Here is a 17,874-nt window from a genome sequence, read left to right as displayed (position 1 = left end):
ACCATATGCATAGCCTTTGTTCAGAAACACTATAGGAATAATCACGGACAATTCAGAAATAAACTTGCACCCTACAAAAACTGCTTATAGCTTATAACAACATAAATCTGCCTTCTTAGCAACACTTTTTTCTTTCTGCCTAATCTCTCCCCCGACTTCCTTACACACACACACACCCATCTGCACTATTTGGTTTTTCTCTTGTACTAGAGACATGTGTTCCAAACATAAGACAAATTAGTACTGCCAGAAATACACATATATAAGAAACCTGTTAAACCAAGCCTGCAGATAAAAACCTGCTGTCTTATTTTCCATCTCACCTGAGTGGCTCCCAGGCTAACATCGAATTTCTGTAAAACACATATGTATAAGGTCTATTTACACTTCTCTTTAAAACAAAAGATTAGGCCTTTAAAACTAATATATAATGATTTTCTAATATTAGGCATCACTGTTTGTCTCTATACAGATTAAGTAATGACAACATTTTGTATTCTGAACCAAAAGGGGTGGAAATGGCATCAGAAATTCAGGGCTATAGAATTCATAAAGTCATTATGGAGCAGGACTATAAACATTGTGAACATTTTACTTAACATAGGTGGCTTTAATATAAAATGTATTTGGCATGTAGCAGATGTATTGGATCAAACCAATTACAGAGGCTGGCTCTTGAAGTATTTTGTGAGCTAGGACTCCTTTCCTTCCAGAGTAACATTCCTATGTCTTTTCACCATATAAGGCTTTATACTAAGGTTGTATACTAAGGTTTGTAGCAAGTAGTTTACTTCAGTAGTAGACTTCTGTCCACCTCTGACACAGAAAACATTGTTAACTTTATTAGAATAGAATATGGCCATTTAGAAATCTAGCTTAGGGCTCTTATTTTACAAACCCATATAAAAAGAAAAAGGAGGTACTACTACCTCCTTCCATTCAACACTAAATAGATTGAAAGATGTCTAGGTTTTACCACTTAAAGTTTTTTAAAGAAAAGATTAGATCCTGTGCTGTAAGTAGCATGCTGTAAGAACAATTAAGATATTAACTATTAATCAACAGCCACTTTAATTTTGACATTTATATTTTCAGTATAAGCAAGGTTTTTAAATAATTCATCATCTTATCTTCACTTCTCTTTTGGCAAAGAGTTAGATGATGGTCCCCAATCTCAGTGGTCTTATAAAACTTAAACTCAAAGAAACGTGTATGAATTTCCAATGATAATATATCTGAGCAGTGTATTTTTCATTGCTTTCATTAACAAATTATCAAAAGTTTAATGGTTTAGAATTAAAAAAAAAAACCTAATTTTTCTTACAGTTCTGTAGATCAGTTATGTAGGAAGAAATTGAACACAGATCTCATGTCAGCTCGGCTTCATGCCTTCCTGTGGCTCCAAAGGCGATTATTTGTGGTTTACTTTGTTTTTAAAGTTGTCTCTATTTCTCGTTATTTTTATTGTACTTTTTTTTGCCAGTCTTGGGGCTTGAACTCACAGCCTGACCACTGTCCTTGGGCTTTCTCAAAGCTAGAGCTCTACCACTTAAGCCACAGCACCACTTCCAACTTTTTTTCAATGTATGTGGTACTGAGGAATAGAACATCTTTATGCATGGTAGGCAAGCACTCTACTACTAGGCCCAACTCCTGGCCCAGTTGTCTCTATTTCTAAAAGCTCTCCCTCATTGCATAGTTGATGTTTTCCTTTCTCTACCTTGAAAACCAACTAAGTGGGCTGGTGCTCTCCCCTTCTCTCTCTCATTCTCTCTGTTGTTTTCTGTCATGATCTCTCTCATTCTTCTCTTTTAATGACCTTGATTAAAATTGGTTCTACCTGGATAACTCAGGATACTTTCTCATCTCAAACTTATGCATTCAATCACATCTGCAGTATTTTTTGGCTGCTTATTCTGCTCACCTGTAAGCAGTAATCGCAAGCATTTTTATCTCCAGAAAATTAATTATAATCTGGAAAGTATTATATATAGGAAATTGCATGCTAAAAAAAATAAAGTCCCAATCAACATTTTTAATAAAGCTAAGCCTGTAAAGATTGTACTATACAAATCATTTTACAGTCCAGGATATAAAATTCAATCATTGCTTAGTGGATATTCACCATTTTCCTTGACTAAAACAGCTATTTTTCAATCTAACTTCAGAATTAGTAAGAAAAAGTTTGGAATGACTAATCATAGAAAGCTATTTCTTAAGGACAAATTTTCCTATTTCAAAACATTATCAGGTCTAAAGACATTAGAATTTAGACTACCGCTATTCAAAATGTCTTAACCAAAAAATATTTTTATATAGCACATTGATCTTCAGTGTAAGAGAACTTAAGTGACTATATTTTTTCTTTCTTTTCTTTTTTTTTTTGCCAGTCCTGAGCTTTTTTAGCTCAGGGCCTGAGCACTGTCTTTGGGTTTTCTCAAGGCTAGAGCTCTACCACTTGAGCCACAGCACCAATTCTGGCTTTTCTATGTATGTGGTACTGAGCAATCAAACCCAGGTCTTCAAGGCATGCTAGGCAAGCACTCTCCACTAGGCCAAACTCCCAGCCCAGTGACTATGTTTTCTAAGTAACAAAACCACTACTCTAAATATGGAATTTTTGAACGTTTTATTCCACCTATAAATTTTTGAATAAATATAAGGAAAATATTACCAGCCATTTTGGGGGGATATACCCCCAATAATAAAGTCACTAGCACTCAATGACTAGGAGTCATTTTTAATAGCAGCACAATGGTTACTCTCCACCTTTGGGCTGATAGAGAGCAGCCCGAGCTTCTGCAGGGCCGAGCTTTTAAAGGTCAACACCACACACAGGTGATCATAACTACACACAGGTGGTTGTCACCATATGAGGTCACCTCATGATGCCCACCATCCGTCAATAACCACAAGCATGAAGCCACACACAGGTGTAAACCACACTCACGTGGCCAAGCTGGTTAATCATTTCTACAAAAACAGAACTTGGCAGCTCAGCTTGCCGTGAAACAAAAAACCTTCTAAAAATTTTAAAAGTCCATTTATAACCTACAGCTGAGTGCTACACTAACACTAAGCAACAGGGAGGCACCTGGGAAGTTGTCTAACCTTTAGCAGCTAAAGTCAGAGAAAAAACACTCTATGAAGACAAAGGTAAATTTTGCTTTAAAAAAAAAATCTATGGGCCAGGAGTTTGGCCTAGTGGCAAAGTGCTTGCTTGCCTAGCATGCACAAAGACCCAGTTTCGATTCCTCGATACCACATACATAGAAAAAAGCCAGAAATGGGGTGCTGATGCTCAAGTGGTAGAGCTCTAGCCTTGAGAAAATCCAAGGACAGTGCTCAGACCTTGAGCTCAAGCCCAGGACTGGCAAAAAAAAAAAAAAAAAAAAAAAAAATCTACTTTTTTTGTGTGTGATGCACAGGCATCCTTGTATAGTCCATCTGTGGCTAGTAGAGGCTAGGCTACAAAAACAATTTAACAGTTATGAGGACAAGGAAGAAATGGGGAAAAAAAAGACCTGTATTTTTTTTTTTTAAAGAAAGAGAAGAATCACCATTTGGGTAAATCCAGTGGTTCACAAATCTGAACAAACATTAGAATATTTTGACTGCATGGCTCTGAATAACTAATGTTCAGAGTAATTTGGGAAATCAGATTACAGTTCACTTTGATAGTTTAACCTCCAAAGTACAATTTAATTAGAGAATATTCTCAATTCATATTATCTCAAAAAGCAACACTATAAAGCTACTGGTTTAGAAAAAACACTTACTGTGTATCTTTGTATATTAAATAATGTTTACACCAGAGATCACAAATCCAAAGTAAGAAACTTTTACCCAGTTTCCTTATGTAAAGGTTTTTAAGTTTTAAACTTTGAAATGTTGAAATTATGTCTCATATTGACACTATAATTTAGACATTTTTTATTTAAGAAAACTTATCATAATTGAAGGAATTATATGCGTAAATATTATCAGAATTATTTTTAACTGCAGTAATACCTGAGTATTTTGACCATACAAATATATCCACTAGCAGTCAAACTCACAAATATCCTTTGATGCTTCTTCAACAGACTCTGATATGAAACACCAACAAAACAGATTAGGTTACAGGTTACTTGAATTTCATGATGAGTTTATCTGCAGAACTCCCAAAGTCATAGGAATTAAACCTTTGAATTTATTTTTAACAAATGAAAATTATGCTTTTTCATGTTATGTAGAAAATGGTTATCAAGGCTTTATTGTAAGGGATGACCCCCCCAAAAAGAATGATCCTGTTATGCACCAGACAATATGAAAATAATGGTTTACAAATAACTGTCCAGAAGATAAAGAGAATCATGGTTTTCTTTTCTTCATGGACTTCCTAAAATAAGGACATTTTCAGGTTAAAATCAGATAAAGTTAGTGGGACATTACATCTCTAACTTAAGAACATTAACTTCTTTAGATTAAAAAAGAAAATGAATAATTATAATCAGTTTTAAAATATGAATAATAAAAGATGCTTCTTTGAAGAAAAATCTTGATTTACTGTTTCATTCTCACAGTTTCTTCTTTGCTTCCTTACTATATTTAATACACTGTTATTGGGAGGATAATTTCTGATTCAGTTCCAATGCCCTTCTATCTTTATGAGTTTCAGCATTCTTTACCAACACCTGTGGGAAATCACATACAAGAAAATTAATGTTTGCTTAATAATATCTACACTTAGATTTCAAAGGGTATCAGTTTAGAAAAAAGCAACATAAAATACAGAAAAGGTAAATTATGAGCAATGTTTCAGCTGCTTTTGTGGAAATAAATTATTCAAACTTACTATAAGTAAGAAGCACAATTTATTAGTATACATGCTTATATTTGATTATCAGTCCTTACAGAAACTAAAGGATTTTTAAGATGGACTGTATTCATAAACTGCTTTATTGAATGGAAACTACTTTGTACAACTAATAATACAAATATCAAAACAAAAAGAGTTAAAAGTTTCTGAAACCTCTCTTGTATAGAACTGTCCAAATTAAAGCCACATCTTATGATGGGTTTCGTCATAAAGAATCTTACCATGACTTTTTTTTTAATTCCACAAATTAGAAAATTCAATCCTAACTGATAATTGCTAAAATATTTTTTGGTTATTCACTATCAAATACTGTGAAAAGGTGAGATTCTGCTTTACTTGCAAGGTAACAACTTGCAACAACTTGCAAGTCGTCACAATTTCATAATGTTTTCAGAAAACCCAGGACTTCTGGTCTCTCATCTACTTGATATGGATGGACACACGGCTTTCATCTGTGCAATGGATTGTAGTACCAAATGGATACCCTGAACCTGGGCATTCTTTTATAGTAGGTGTTAAGTAATGCATTATCTGTCTCCTAGGAAGAACTGCATTATCTGGCTCTGTTCACTCTACAAATATTACTCTGAAAAGATAACTCTGAAACAAAGACTACCTGTCCTTAGGCACTCTGCTCTCAAGATGGTGAGAAATGTAATATACTCATGGTGAACTACCTATAAATTTTTATTTAAGCACTTTAAATCAACACACCTCTCAGACTCTTAAAACCTCAGCACATACGACTTTTAAATTTGTCATGTTCTTTCTGGTTTACAATAAAATATTGCAAATTAAGATAAGTGTTGTTTGTTCATGCCTATAATCCTAGCTACCTACGAGGCTGAGATCTGAGGCTGAGGCTCAAAAGACAGCTTGGGAAGAAAAGTCTATGAGACTCTTCATTAACAACTAGAAAATTGGAAGGGGAGCTGTGTATACTAGACTTGAACAAAAGAAAAAGCTCAGAGGCAGTGTGCAGGCCCTGAATTTAAGCCCCAGGAATAGCACCCTTCACCACCACACCAAAAAAAAAAAAACAAATCCTGCAAATTAGGCCTGTTCCTTTAAATTTTACTCTACTTTCACTAAAAGAAACTTATAAAGAGGTGTATGGGGATGGCCATAAATCCATTACATTTTCCTGAAAATAAAAAAAAAATTACAACTTTCTGCCACCCCCCTCAGCCAGAAGGGAAGCCTTGTGGTGCTCAAGGTGAGTGCCTATGCAGACCTGGCTCAGATCTGGCTTTAGAGTGAGGAGCATGAGTTGGTTTTGAATAATTTCCTCTGTCTGGACATGCCTGAGATGCGCTTATCAGACCCACCACAGCTCATGGAGTGCCATTGGTGGGGAGGCTCCCAGCAGTGGACCTTTGGGAAAAAGAACCGGCTGCCAGGTCTCTATGGGCCAGTGCCTGAGAGTGGTGGAGCTGCTGGGGCAGAAGGGTTCCGTTGCCATGGAGATATGTGACGGCTCCCCTTCCCAGCAGTGGCACCTGGAAGGTTGAGGTGACTCTGCTGGACTGGATGCGCCAGGATGCATGGCCACTGTGGACGCAGCCTGCAGCTTTGGGAAGAAATGGCGCTGGCCAAGTGGAGCCAGGGCCACGTGGAGCCAAGGCCATCTGGAGCCAAGGCCAAGGGGGCTGTGGAAGGAAGAAGGGAGCCACAGGACATTCAGGCTATTTCTGAGCTGGTGCTAGAAACACTTGCCTAGAGAAAAGAACTAGAAAATAGTTTTACTTTTAAAGAGCCAGATTTATATAGAACATTTAAATTTGTTCATGCTTCTTTATTTCCCCATTGGTGATAGCACTATCTGGTCATGATTTTTCTTTAGAAGACTTCATAGAAGTTACTTTTTTTTTTAACATGTGTTTAATATGTTCTAAATAGATGATTTGAAAAAACTGAACATTGCTTTTAACTTCAGGTGTCATATTTAAGAGGCAATTAACTATTATAAATTATTTTGATGATTTATGGTACTACGTTTAAATAAAGAATATTTGATTATTTAACTAGAAAAAAAAAACCCTTTCTGCCACCTATGGTTACTATTCAACTACTGAGAAGAGGCCAACACAATTGACTGAGATTCCAAGGCTTTAAACCAATTCCCTCCATCCTCAGTACTTGTTAGTTTAGATTGAGTCTGAAATAGAAAATCAGTACAGTTATGCCATATAAAGATGCTGGGAAAATAGGCTGACTCTACACTAAGGTATTAAAAAAAATCTTTGTTATTTCTGCGATAGTGTTTGAGCAACACATTCTTCTTATTTTGTCTTTTTTTTTTTTTTTTTGGATAGGATCTTATTTTTCTGCCCGAGTTTAATCTTGAGTCTCGGTCCTCTTACTCATGCTTCCTGCACAGCAGTATTATAGGCACAAAGGATCATGCCTACCTTGTTGGCTGAGATGGGGTCTTGATAACTTTTTCCCACAACTGTCCCCTGAGTAGCTGAGATCATAGGTAAGAGCCACCTTGCTTGAACTACACTATTTTTTTAAAGAACTGTTAAAGTCTGGTTATTTGTGTCAAAAAACTCTAGCTTCCAATGCCAACATGCGAATTTTATAACTAACTTATAGCAGTAGGGCTCATGATTATAAACTAGTTACCCAGGAGGCTGAGACCTGGGCCAGCTCAGAGAGAAAAGTTAGAGATTCCATTTTCAATTAACCAGAAAAATACCAGACTGGAAGCTGAGTATCAACCATGGACAAGAAAGCTGAATAGAAAGAAAAAGCCTTGAGTTCAAGTCATATTGCTGGCACAGTACTAAGCACTATGTACAAATACATAATCATTTCTCTGCTTATAATAGTTGCAACAATTCATAATTATAATATTTTGTTAGACAAAGAATTATGGGGCTCAATTCTTTAAAATTCAGTCTTAAGAGAGGAGTAATTTTAAATAAGACAGTAACTCTAAACCCATTAGTCTAGGATGAAATATTTCAAATAAAACCAATGCCTTACATCAATGAGTTCATAGTCGTTTTTGGCATACAGGTGTCTCAATAGGTACCAACGTGCAGTTGAGACAATAGATTTGGGATAGCCAGGTTGATACACCACTCTCTCCAAAAGTCGTCGTGTCTCTCTGGGAGAAAGGCAATTGAGTTCAAAGCATATAAGCTGACAAAGTATTTTATATACTATTTTTACAAACATTTTGCAGATGTGTTACTTCATTACTTCAAATTTTTATTGCGATAGTAAAAGTAATAAGAATAGTAAGTGCTCATTAATTATTTATTATGTATTAGGTACTATGCTAAGTGTTTTACACATAATCATATTTAATATTCACAACTTTGTTAGTCATTCCTATGACAAAAAGGAAATTGTTTTTTGAAATAGAATAAAGACGAGCCCTATATTCCGTAAGGATTTCTATAATCTTTTAAAGCAGGCAGAAAATTCAAATGAATAACCAATCAGGCAGCCAATAATATAACTGTGACATATACAAAACATAAAATATTTAACAACCTCCACATTCACATGTATAAAAAAATCCAACCTTTAGCTTATGATTTCAAGGATATATATATATATACATATATATATATATATATCACAAGTTCACATGTATAAAAATCCAACCTTTAGCTTATGATTTCAAGGATACATATATATATGTATGTATCATGAGCTTGTGTAACAGGCTGATTCAAAGAAATATTGTAATTTTTTCATTTCTAGTCTACAAATACCTGTGAATTAAAACTTCTGTAGTAGTGGAAACAACATAAATAATATTAACTTCACAGTGACCAGATAGAAGGATCTTATAAATATAGCAATTGATCTGAGGAAAGAACTAAAGAACTTGCCTTAAAGAAGTTTTTGCATAGAGAGCACACAGTAAATGCTCTATTTCTTATACTGTATATTTAATTTGGCCTGTGTTTGGAACTGTTGCAAATTATGGGTCAAAAAAAATAATCTGTAACAGTGCCAAAAACAGGCTTTTAACAGAAGTAAAAAAAAAGAATTGATTTTTATACCTTGCCCCCATTTTGAGGTTGAACTGTAATAAAGCTTGCAGAAGGACAGCCAATGGGCAAAAGCAAAGTTTCAAGGCCTCAGTCGTAGCTTCTTGAACTAGAGATGGCCAATGATCGCTAGAAATATTAGCCTGTAAACATATAAGATAAATATTAACCCCAAAATTTGCCATGTTTTCTTCAAAACCATGCAATTCTACTTCAATGTATTGAGCCTCTACTTGTCTAAATCACCACATAAATGTTACAAGAAACATAAGTACTAAAAAATAAAGGATTCAGAATCTGAACCTCCTTTTCAGGTGCTACAAAATAGGTTAGACTGAGGTAAAGAAGGTCTCAAAAAGGGGTGTCATTTTAGAACACTAAAACAGTGATATTAATAAGTACCATTATACCACAGAGGGGGATAAGAATCTATCAGCTAGTTAAGTCCTTAGTCTACCAAATACACAAAACTCAATTTAATACAATTTTAACTAAGGATAATAACTATAAAGTTTTTTTCAAAAACAGGTATTTTTGAAATTTGAACTAGAACTGTTTTGTTGTGTTTTTTTTCCCCACTACTAGATATTAAATTTGGGGTCCTCACCATCTGTGCCATGCCCCCAGTCCTTTTGTTTTTCAGATAAGGTCTTTCTAAGTTTTTTGCCCAAGCTTGTCTTAAACCACAATCCTATCTCTCTACCTTCTGAGCAGCCAGGATTAGAAACGTTTACCAACATGCCACATCCCTGAGCATTTTAACAAAATCAACAATACACAGTTGTAAAGTTTATCAGACAGAAGAAAAAAACCTAAATAATAGTTAATAATATGGAAAACCTGAAAATATTTCACCTTAGAAAAATTTTATACATCATGTTACTATGGATACAAACTATCATATGTAGTGATTCAAAAATAAAATGTGTAAGCATTTTGTCAGGCTCATCAACTAAACCCAAGAAGAAAAAAAATGCACTAAGATTTTTTTCATTAAATATCCAGATTGTGAGCCAGGAGCATGGAGTAGTGGTAGAGTGCTTGCCTAGTATGTACAAAGACCTGGGTTTGATTTCTTGGTAACACATACATAGAAAAAGCCAGAAGTGGTGCTGTAACTCAAGTGGTAAAACCCAAGGAAAATGTTCAGGCCTTGAGTTCAATCCCCAGGACTGGAAGGAAAAAAAAGTCCAGATTGTACCAAAACCTGTATTAGTTGCAAGGTATCCATGATACACATTTTTTAAAAGTCAATAATATATATATATATAGTCAATTTCACATTTTAGTAATGTTGATAACAAATCAATACACAGTCCATTTCAACCATTACATTTTTTTTGGGGGGGTGGGTCATGGAACTTGAACTTGGCCTGGGTGCTGTCCCTGAGTTCTTCAGCTCAAGGCTACCGCCCTACCCTTGAACCAGGCCCCATTTCCCCTTTTCTAGAGGTTAACTGGAGATTAGAGTCTCAGGTCCTTTTGTGCCCGGGCTGGCTTTGAACCGTGAGCCTCAGATATCAGCCTCCTAAGTAGCTAGGTTATAGGTGTGAGCCATTGCACCTGGCTCAACCATTACATCTTAAGAAAAAAAAAATAGAGTAGTATTCTTTGAGTTCAGAATAGACAACAGTAGTTTGTGTAAAAAAGGAAGACAATGAATACAAAAGGGGAGAACAGAGGTTATTAAGCATCTCCTGTACATATGCAATCTGTGATAACTTGAAACATATCTAACAAAGAAAACCAGGTAAGGCACATACTAATAAAATTATTTGTACCATGTTTAAAAAAAGCAGCAGCATGAAATTCTTACTGATGCTTTTAATAAGGTACTCTATAACTTTTAAGAAATAATATAGAGTATTCTGTAAGGCTAACTCAAAGATGATCATATAACAAAGTATTACAATTTGCAACAAGCATTCTCTACAATGTGATCAGAATGTACTTTAATTTTTCCTTACTTGAGACTTAGTCTCTGTTCCTAAATATAAATTATGGTAAGCACCATAACTCACATAATCCTTATTTTTCTCACATTAATTCAGAAACATCTCAATTAAAATATGCTCTACTTTTCAATATTTCAATCTTTATGCAAAGGTAACATCTGTACCCCTTTTCTCAACTCTCCCACAGGGGAGACTGTGGTTATGGGTAGCAGTAAATGATGCTTCTGTTCCCCCAAATTTCCAAATTCTTCCTAATGTCATCTTGGGGTACTACTGAAATTTCAGAAGTTTGTGCTTATTGGTAACACTGAATGGTGGTATTAAATTCTGTAGGCCTTACAAATATTTAAAGTTCTTTGTTCTTCCTGGCATTATCAGAAACTCCCACTTCTTGGGCTATTTTATATTCATATACATGGCCAAAGACAAAACTCTGTGTAAAATACAAAGACTGGACCCTTTGATTAAAAATTAAGAATTTCAAGATGGTGCCTGCAGAGCACTAAACCAAGAATAGAGCTCTGAGATAGCATGCTCATGAAGCTGGACTGTCCTCATCTGTAGTTTTACTAAACTGGGCAAGCATAAAGATTCATTGACTTACGATGGGGTTAAGTCTGAATAAACCCACTGTCAGTTGAAAATGTCAAATCTAAATGCATTTAATACACTTAAGCCACTAAATATTACAGTTAAGCAACACAGCACACTATACAGCACTGGATGTTTACACTCATGTCCATGTGGTTGGACAAAAGACACGTTTTGCTGCTGATGCCCCAAATCTAAATCAAGAGAGAATTGTACTGCACATCACTAGCCAAGGAAGAGACTAAAATGCACAAATCGGAGTAGTTTTGTTTTGTATTTTCTTTTCAGAAGAACTGAGATTGAATTCAGAGTCTTTTTGGATTCTTTTTCCCCTATGTGATCTTAAGCACTTCCACAGGCTGTCCTTGAAGAGCAATCCTTTTAACTCCGGTCTCTGAAGGAGCTGGGGCTATCTACAGTACAGACTGCTATGCCCACCTCTTACTGAGAGAGTATCCTGCTAATTTTCTGTAGAATGTAGCCTGGCACCATCACCTGCTATCTCCACGCCCTACCTACCTGAGATTACAAATGTGAAGTACCACATCCTTCCCCTTTTAAAGAACAGCTTTTACTGAATACATATATAGCTCGTAAGCACAATTAATGAGTTTTACAAAACACTAACTTGAATATCTTCAGTTAGATACCATGGACATCCAATTCCTCTTATTTTCCAAATTCTCTATCATTTTGGAAACTGCTACCTTCCTTGGGACCAATCTAGCTCACAGGATCTAAGAAAACTCCTACAAGCAGTCCTCTCCCACTGGGTATATAGCTCATTTCTGGACCTAAAACACAGAGCGCTGCTGATCCCATCTGCTACAGCTCTCTTTCACTCCCTCCTCCCTGTACACAAGCTGATATTCCTGCCCACCTTGGCATTCTCCCACTGTTAACCACTCTTCTAAAGAAGCAAGCAGTCACTTCCTAAAGCTTAGCAATTTTCTTCTTCACATTCACACCACAGACCAAGAGCTACTCCCTCTGAAACACAGTAGCTACATATCTGTATGCTCTCAGATATAGGCCTTTAAGTCCTCAAAAGACATACATCAAAGTCCCTCCCCTTTCTCTGGTAGCAGTTCTTCTTCATGTGTGTATCTATTTAAATGTGCCAAGTAGATCTGGGGAGACAATATCTAATTGAAACAAAAGCCATATAACAAATGATTGCTGTCCTTAAGGTGCTATGTTATCTCTCATCTCTTTTGCTGTTCCTTTGTTATCTCATATTGTCACAATATCTCATTTTGTTATCTGATATATTGGATACATTTGTATTTGGTTACTTGAAATTGGACAGGGAAGGGAGGAAAACCAAGAGGGGGGGGTGGGGGAGAGGGTAATGGGGACCAAGACATGTGGAAGGGTATCAATGTATGTGAATTAATGCACCTTCTATCTGGCAAATATCATGTAACCCTTTTATTAAATACAATAAAAAATAAAAAATAAAAAAAGAAATTTCTTCAGTCTTTTTCAGCTATCTAATGCCTTACAGGTTCATCCGTTTTCAAAAATCTATATCCCAAAGTAGGACATGATAAAGCCACTTGTATCACCATGTTTGTTGCTGCATTATTCATCATAGCTATTATTCACCACAGAAACAGATCAGATGATTCTCTTTAGACAAACAAATGGCTCAAGAAAATGTGATATTTATACACAATGAAATTTTATTCATCCACAAGGAAGAATGATTATTACATCATTTGCAAAAATGAATGTATCTAGGAGAATTTATGTTAAGTGAAATTAGGTCCAGAGAGACAAAGGACACATCTATTTTTCTCATATGTGGGAGCTATATTTAATTTATAAATATACAAGTAAATATATATGAGGTTGTATGCAATTATGCACAAACATTAACTGAAGAACAGTATTTTCTGGGGAGAATTCTGATAGTGTAATTCTAACAAAGAAATGCCAGAAAACTAGTACTTAAAAAATGTTGGGGGAGGTCAAGGTGAGAAGACAGATGAATTCAGAGAAGCAAGGAGGGAGCATATAGTCATAATATTCAATGCATAGCCAATGTAGCTAGGAAAACTGAGGAGAAGGGTTGGGTTGGGAGAAACCAAGGAGAATGATGAAATGAGTGGCATCAATCAAGATATAATATAATTATAAACCGATTTGCTGAATAGTCCTTTGTAAAACTACTTAAAGAAAATAAAATTTTAACTTAAAAAATCTGTATCTTGATCTGATCTAATTTTAGAATCTGGTATCTAATATCTTTATATACATAGTCTGCTGTAAATATGATAATTTTAATGTATCTTTCCTCATACTTTTAGCTGTTTACTACAGAAATATGGCATCATCTTTATTCTTTTATAGTAACTGCTGAGTGTCAATATTTTTTAACAATACATTAAACTTGATTATTGCCTTAAGGTTAGTTATATTTATAAAAGCTACTTTTTTATATGGATAATAAATTGCATGAAATGCAATGTCAGTACTCTTATCTCCATTAGTACAAATAAAGAAGGAAAGGGGAGAATGTGGCTTAGTGGTGGAGTGCTTGCCTAGCATGCATGAAGCCCTGGGTTCAATTTCTCGGTACTATATAAACAGAAAAAGCCGGAAAAGGCACTTTGGCTCAAGTGGTAGAGTGTTAGTCTTGTTCAAAAGAATCTCAGGGATAGCTCTCAAGCCCAGACTATCTTAGATATTAGCATCTTTGTCACAGATTAATAATAGAGTTCAATTCTTATTTAAATCACCAAGAAATAAATGTATATTCTGTTATGTTTCAACTTTTAAAATAACAATCGTAGAAACTTCTTTGTCCCAGTTAAGATGGTCTGATGCAGCCTGTGACTTATGGTACTTAATAATCTCCCAAGAACCCCAAAGCCTACCACAATGAAGACAATAGAACAATAGAATCTCCAGAATCACATCATGTGAAAGGTTTTCATATTTAAAAAAAGAGGGAACAATCAAGTTTTCAAGATGATAATTATAACAATACTTTACCATGCACACTTCTAACGCAAGCAGTGCTAATTTCAACAGACTCGAGAGCTTCCCACTCCAACTGCCCTGTTGTGATGCCACTTGTAGACTCTTTCTGTAACACATCTCTGCAGCACTCAGCATTCCTTGGGACTGATACACCTGTGCCAGCCACTAATGAACAGAGAGGGAGGATTTTTGTTTAGCACAGTCAGATTCAACACTGTAACAAACTCAATTATCTTTGCTAAATTTTTTAATTGTTGGTAAGCTTGATTTAAATTACCTGTTGAAAACATTATAGTCAATAACTACAGAACACATATTCTTTGTAAGTGCATTTGCAACATTTACCAAAATGTTGGGTCATAAATTAAATTTCCACAAATTTCAAAGAGCTGCACTCATAAAAATCATGTTATAACTAAGTAGAATTGAGCTTGAAAGTAATAAAGTCTAGCCCATCAGTATATAAAAATGAAGCTTTGAAGCATTAGAGGAGCAGACCCTAAATGATTGTTCAACTTCCTTGGTTACTCAAACAATACTCTTCACAGCTTCAAGTTGGAAGATATATCATGATTTTGAAAATAAGACAAATAAAGATGATATATACTCCTGACCTTAACTAGTATTATGGAGCATTTAACATCAGGACACATGTCATGAGAAAGAGGAGAACTTACTTGCCAAGCTGGAACAGAGGTTGAGTTGGACATGACTGTTTTCTGAAGTTCTTCAAGCACAGCATCTGGGAGTGGCTTTTGCGACTCCAGGAGTGATTTACACTGAACTTGTCTCAAAAGCAAGATAATAGCTGGCTGATCAGGGTGATTCTTTAAATTCTAAAAATTAAATCCCAAACAGGAACATATCAAATATGTTTTAAGTGATAAAAGTAAAGACAATTAAACTATGCTCCATGTTGAGGGAAAATGATTAATATGAACCTTTTTTTACTATAACAGTGACAAAAGCTAAATAAACAACTGAATTATCTGGAAATAAACTAATTTACGTACTCTTTAAAGTAGGCAATACTATTATCATGGCATATAAAATAATTTTAGACTTAATATACACCTGTGATTTAGTTTATTTCTAGATGATATCCTGAAAAAAAAGTTTGACTCTTAATGGCTAAAATAAAAAAATATAATAAAGAATAAACATCACTATTATACATTATTGCATCGTTCTATAACAATACCTTTGTACACAGCAATTCAGCTTCAGCTATTCTTCCTGCGTCCATGAGACCAGTGACAGCTTGTAAAAGAGACCATTTTTCAAGACATTGGTTGTAATTTTCAGGAATTTCTTTGTCCTTAACTGTAAACAAATAAGATCAGTATTACTTTCTTCTGACTTAAAATACAGCCTAAGAAGAATAATTTCTTAAAAATATTTTAGACTTCTCATCCATGTACATTTTTTTAATAATCTCACTCTGTAGTCCAGGCTGGACTCAAACTTTTGATCCACTGGCTTCACCCTCCAGAGCAATCACTGAAGTGTGTGACCATGCCAAGATCTTGCATATATAGATTTTAAAACTTACAAGTACTACAAGAAGACCAAAGACTTGCCATGAGACAGGTTTCTGGAAGGTTTCATGGCAAAGTACTTCCAGTTAAATACCTTAATACCTTGTATACTTGTGGCTTACACTTAAATTTAAAATCACTATCCACAGTAACAATGAAAAGAGTTCACTGGAAAAATTCAGAATTTATCACAATATAATTCAAGTAAGATAAGCTGTAGGAATTCAAACTATACAATATGAACAGTTTTAACATTATACATGAGTAAATTATTACTATAATTAAGATAATGAATAGACTCTTATTATCAAGTTCCCTCCTGTTCTCTATAGTCAATTCTCAAAGTAGCCAATTCCCCTTGCCCTCTGTCCTTAAGTGACTCTTCAACATTTAAAAATCATAATTGTCTTCTGTTTTTATTTCCATTTATTTATTTTGTCATTATTAGGCTTTGAACTCAGGGTCATGCACTTGATTAGGCAAGCATTCTTTTCTTTTTTATGTGCTGGTTACTTCTAAGACAAGGTCTTACTTCCTGCCCAGGTATATGCCTATATTAGGCTTCCTGTTGTACCTAAAATAACAGATATGCATCACTGAGCCTAGGTTGAGAAGCGGTCTTAAGAACTTTACCTGAGCTGATCTTGTCTTAGATTTCCTCAAACTTAACCCTGTCAAGTAATAGGCCACTGAGGATTACAAACTATGATACTCATCCCACTTGCTGTTTCCTTCAATTCCAAATAAATGAAACCATGTAGAACTTCTTTGGCATCTTCAACACAGGTTAATATGGTGAACTGATTTTAAGAATCCTTGGATAAATATTACTTGATAGTAATTATCTTTCTTATAACTTGTTGGGTTTGAACTGATTACGAATTGAATTGTTACAAATTTCTCCATCTATTTATGAGCAACAGTGTTCTACACTTTTGTTATCGTGTCTTCATTCAGGTTTAGGGTACAGAGTAGTGCTGGTGGCCACATAGAATATGTTAAGAGTTAACTAGCTCTGATTTTCTGAAAGGATTTGTATAAAATTGGGATTATTTACTTCTTAAATGTTTAGCAGAGTTCATCAGTAAAGTACATGAGCTTCCATTCTAATGCAATGCCACTCTTATTTTTAAAAAGCATACTTTGGGGCTAGGAGTTTCGCCTAGTGGTAGAGTACAAAAAAAACCATATTTTTACTTTGCATATTTTTCATGATTTGAATCCTTTTAGGCTTTTTGGAACTAATTTTATATGATATGTTTAGGTAATTATTCAGTGTATACTTGAAATGTATGCCCTAAAGATTTTAGGAGAAAAAGGTACTCTATAAGTGTCAATTAAATCAAATTAGTTGACAATGTTTTTCAAGACTTTATTGTATCTTTGCTGATTTCTATTCAAGTTTTCTATCAATTGCTATCTGGTACAGAACATTGCTCTTTGAGAGTGGTGGACTAAATAAGCTCTACAGGAAAGAATCCTCTTGACAGTTTACAGAAATATTTTTGTATTTTTAATAGCCAGTGTAGGAAGAAGTCTATCATTTACTTCCAAATAATGCATTGAGAAGTGCCAACATGTAGTGAGAACAACTAGTCCTACACAAATATACAACTCATAATATCCTATTGTGAGATACTTCTATTATCCATAAAATGGTAGAGAGTTATTTGAAAGTGGGTATATATTGGTTGTAAAAATCGACAGCACATTTGAGAGCAACCACTAAGAAAGTGAAAAATGAAGTATAATCAGTTACTAACAAAGGAGAAAAAAATGAAATCTTACAAAATGTCAAAAAAAAACCCATAAACAGTAGAAAAAGAATAAAAGACAAAGATCAAGGTAAATAAAAAGAAACAGAGCCAGAAGTTTGGCCTAGTGGTAGAATGCTTGACTAGCATGCACAAAGACCTGGGTTCAATTCC

At 34.8% G+C, this 17,874-nt stretch overlaps 1 protein-coding gene across 1 annotated transcript in view; it reads right to left on the bottom strand.

Moving 5' to 3' along the window:
- Window positions 1–4,227: 4,227 nt before the first annotated feature.
- Skic3 (SKI3 subunit of superkiller complex) overlaps window positions 4,228–17,874 on the bottom strand; it is a 72,614-nt gene continuing 58,967 nt past the window's right edge. Inside the window, exons 36-41 of the mRNA XM_090331610.1 lie at window positions 15,610–15,731; window positions 15,086–15,244; window positions 14,421–14,573; window positions 8,887–9,017; window positions 7,853–7,976; window positions 4,228–4,676 (exon numbers count right to left, since the gene is read on the bottom strand). Of these exons, the coding sequence (XP_090187736.1) occupies window positions 4,602–4,676; window positions 7,853–7,976; window positions 8,887–9,017; window positions 14,421–14,573; window positions 15,086–15,244; window positions 15,610–15,731 (764 nt within the window). The 3' untranslated portion in view covers window positions 4,228–4,601. The remainder of the gene's footprint in view (window positions 4,677–7,852; window positions 7,977–8,886; window positions 9,018–14,420; window positions 14,574–15,085; window positions 15,245–15,609; window positions 15,732–17,874) is intronic.

The sequence above is a fragment of the Megascapheus bottae genome, chromosome 4, assembly GCF_031878675.1.
Source record: "Megascapheus bottae isolate mThoBot1 chromosome 4, mThoBot2.hap1, whole genome shotgun sequence".
Classification (NCBI taxonomy): Eukaryota; Metazoa; Chordata; class Mammalia; order Rodentia; family Geomyidae; genus Megascapheus; species Megascapheus bottae.
This window is presented reverse-complemented; position numbering and strand designations above follow the sequence as displayed.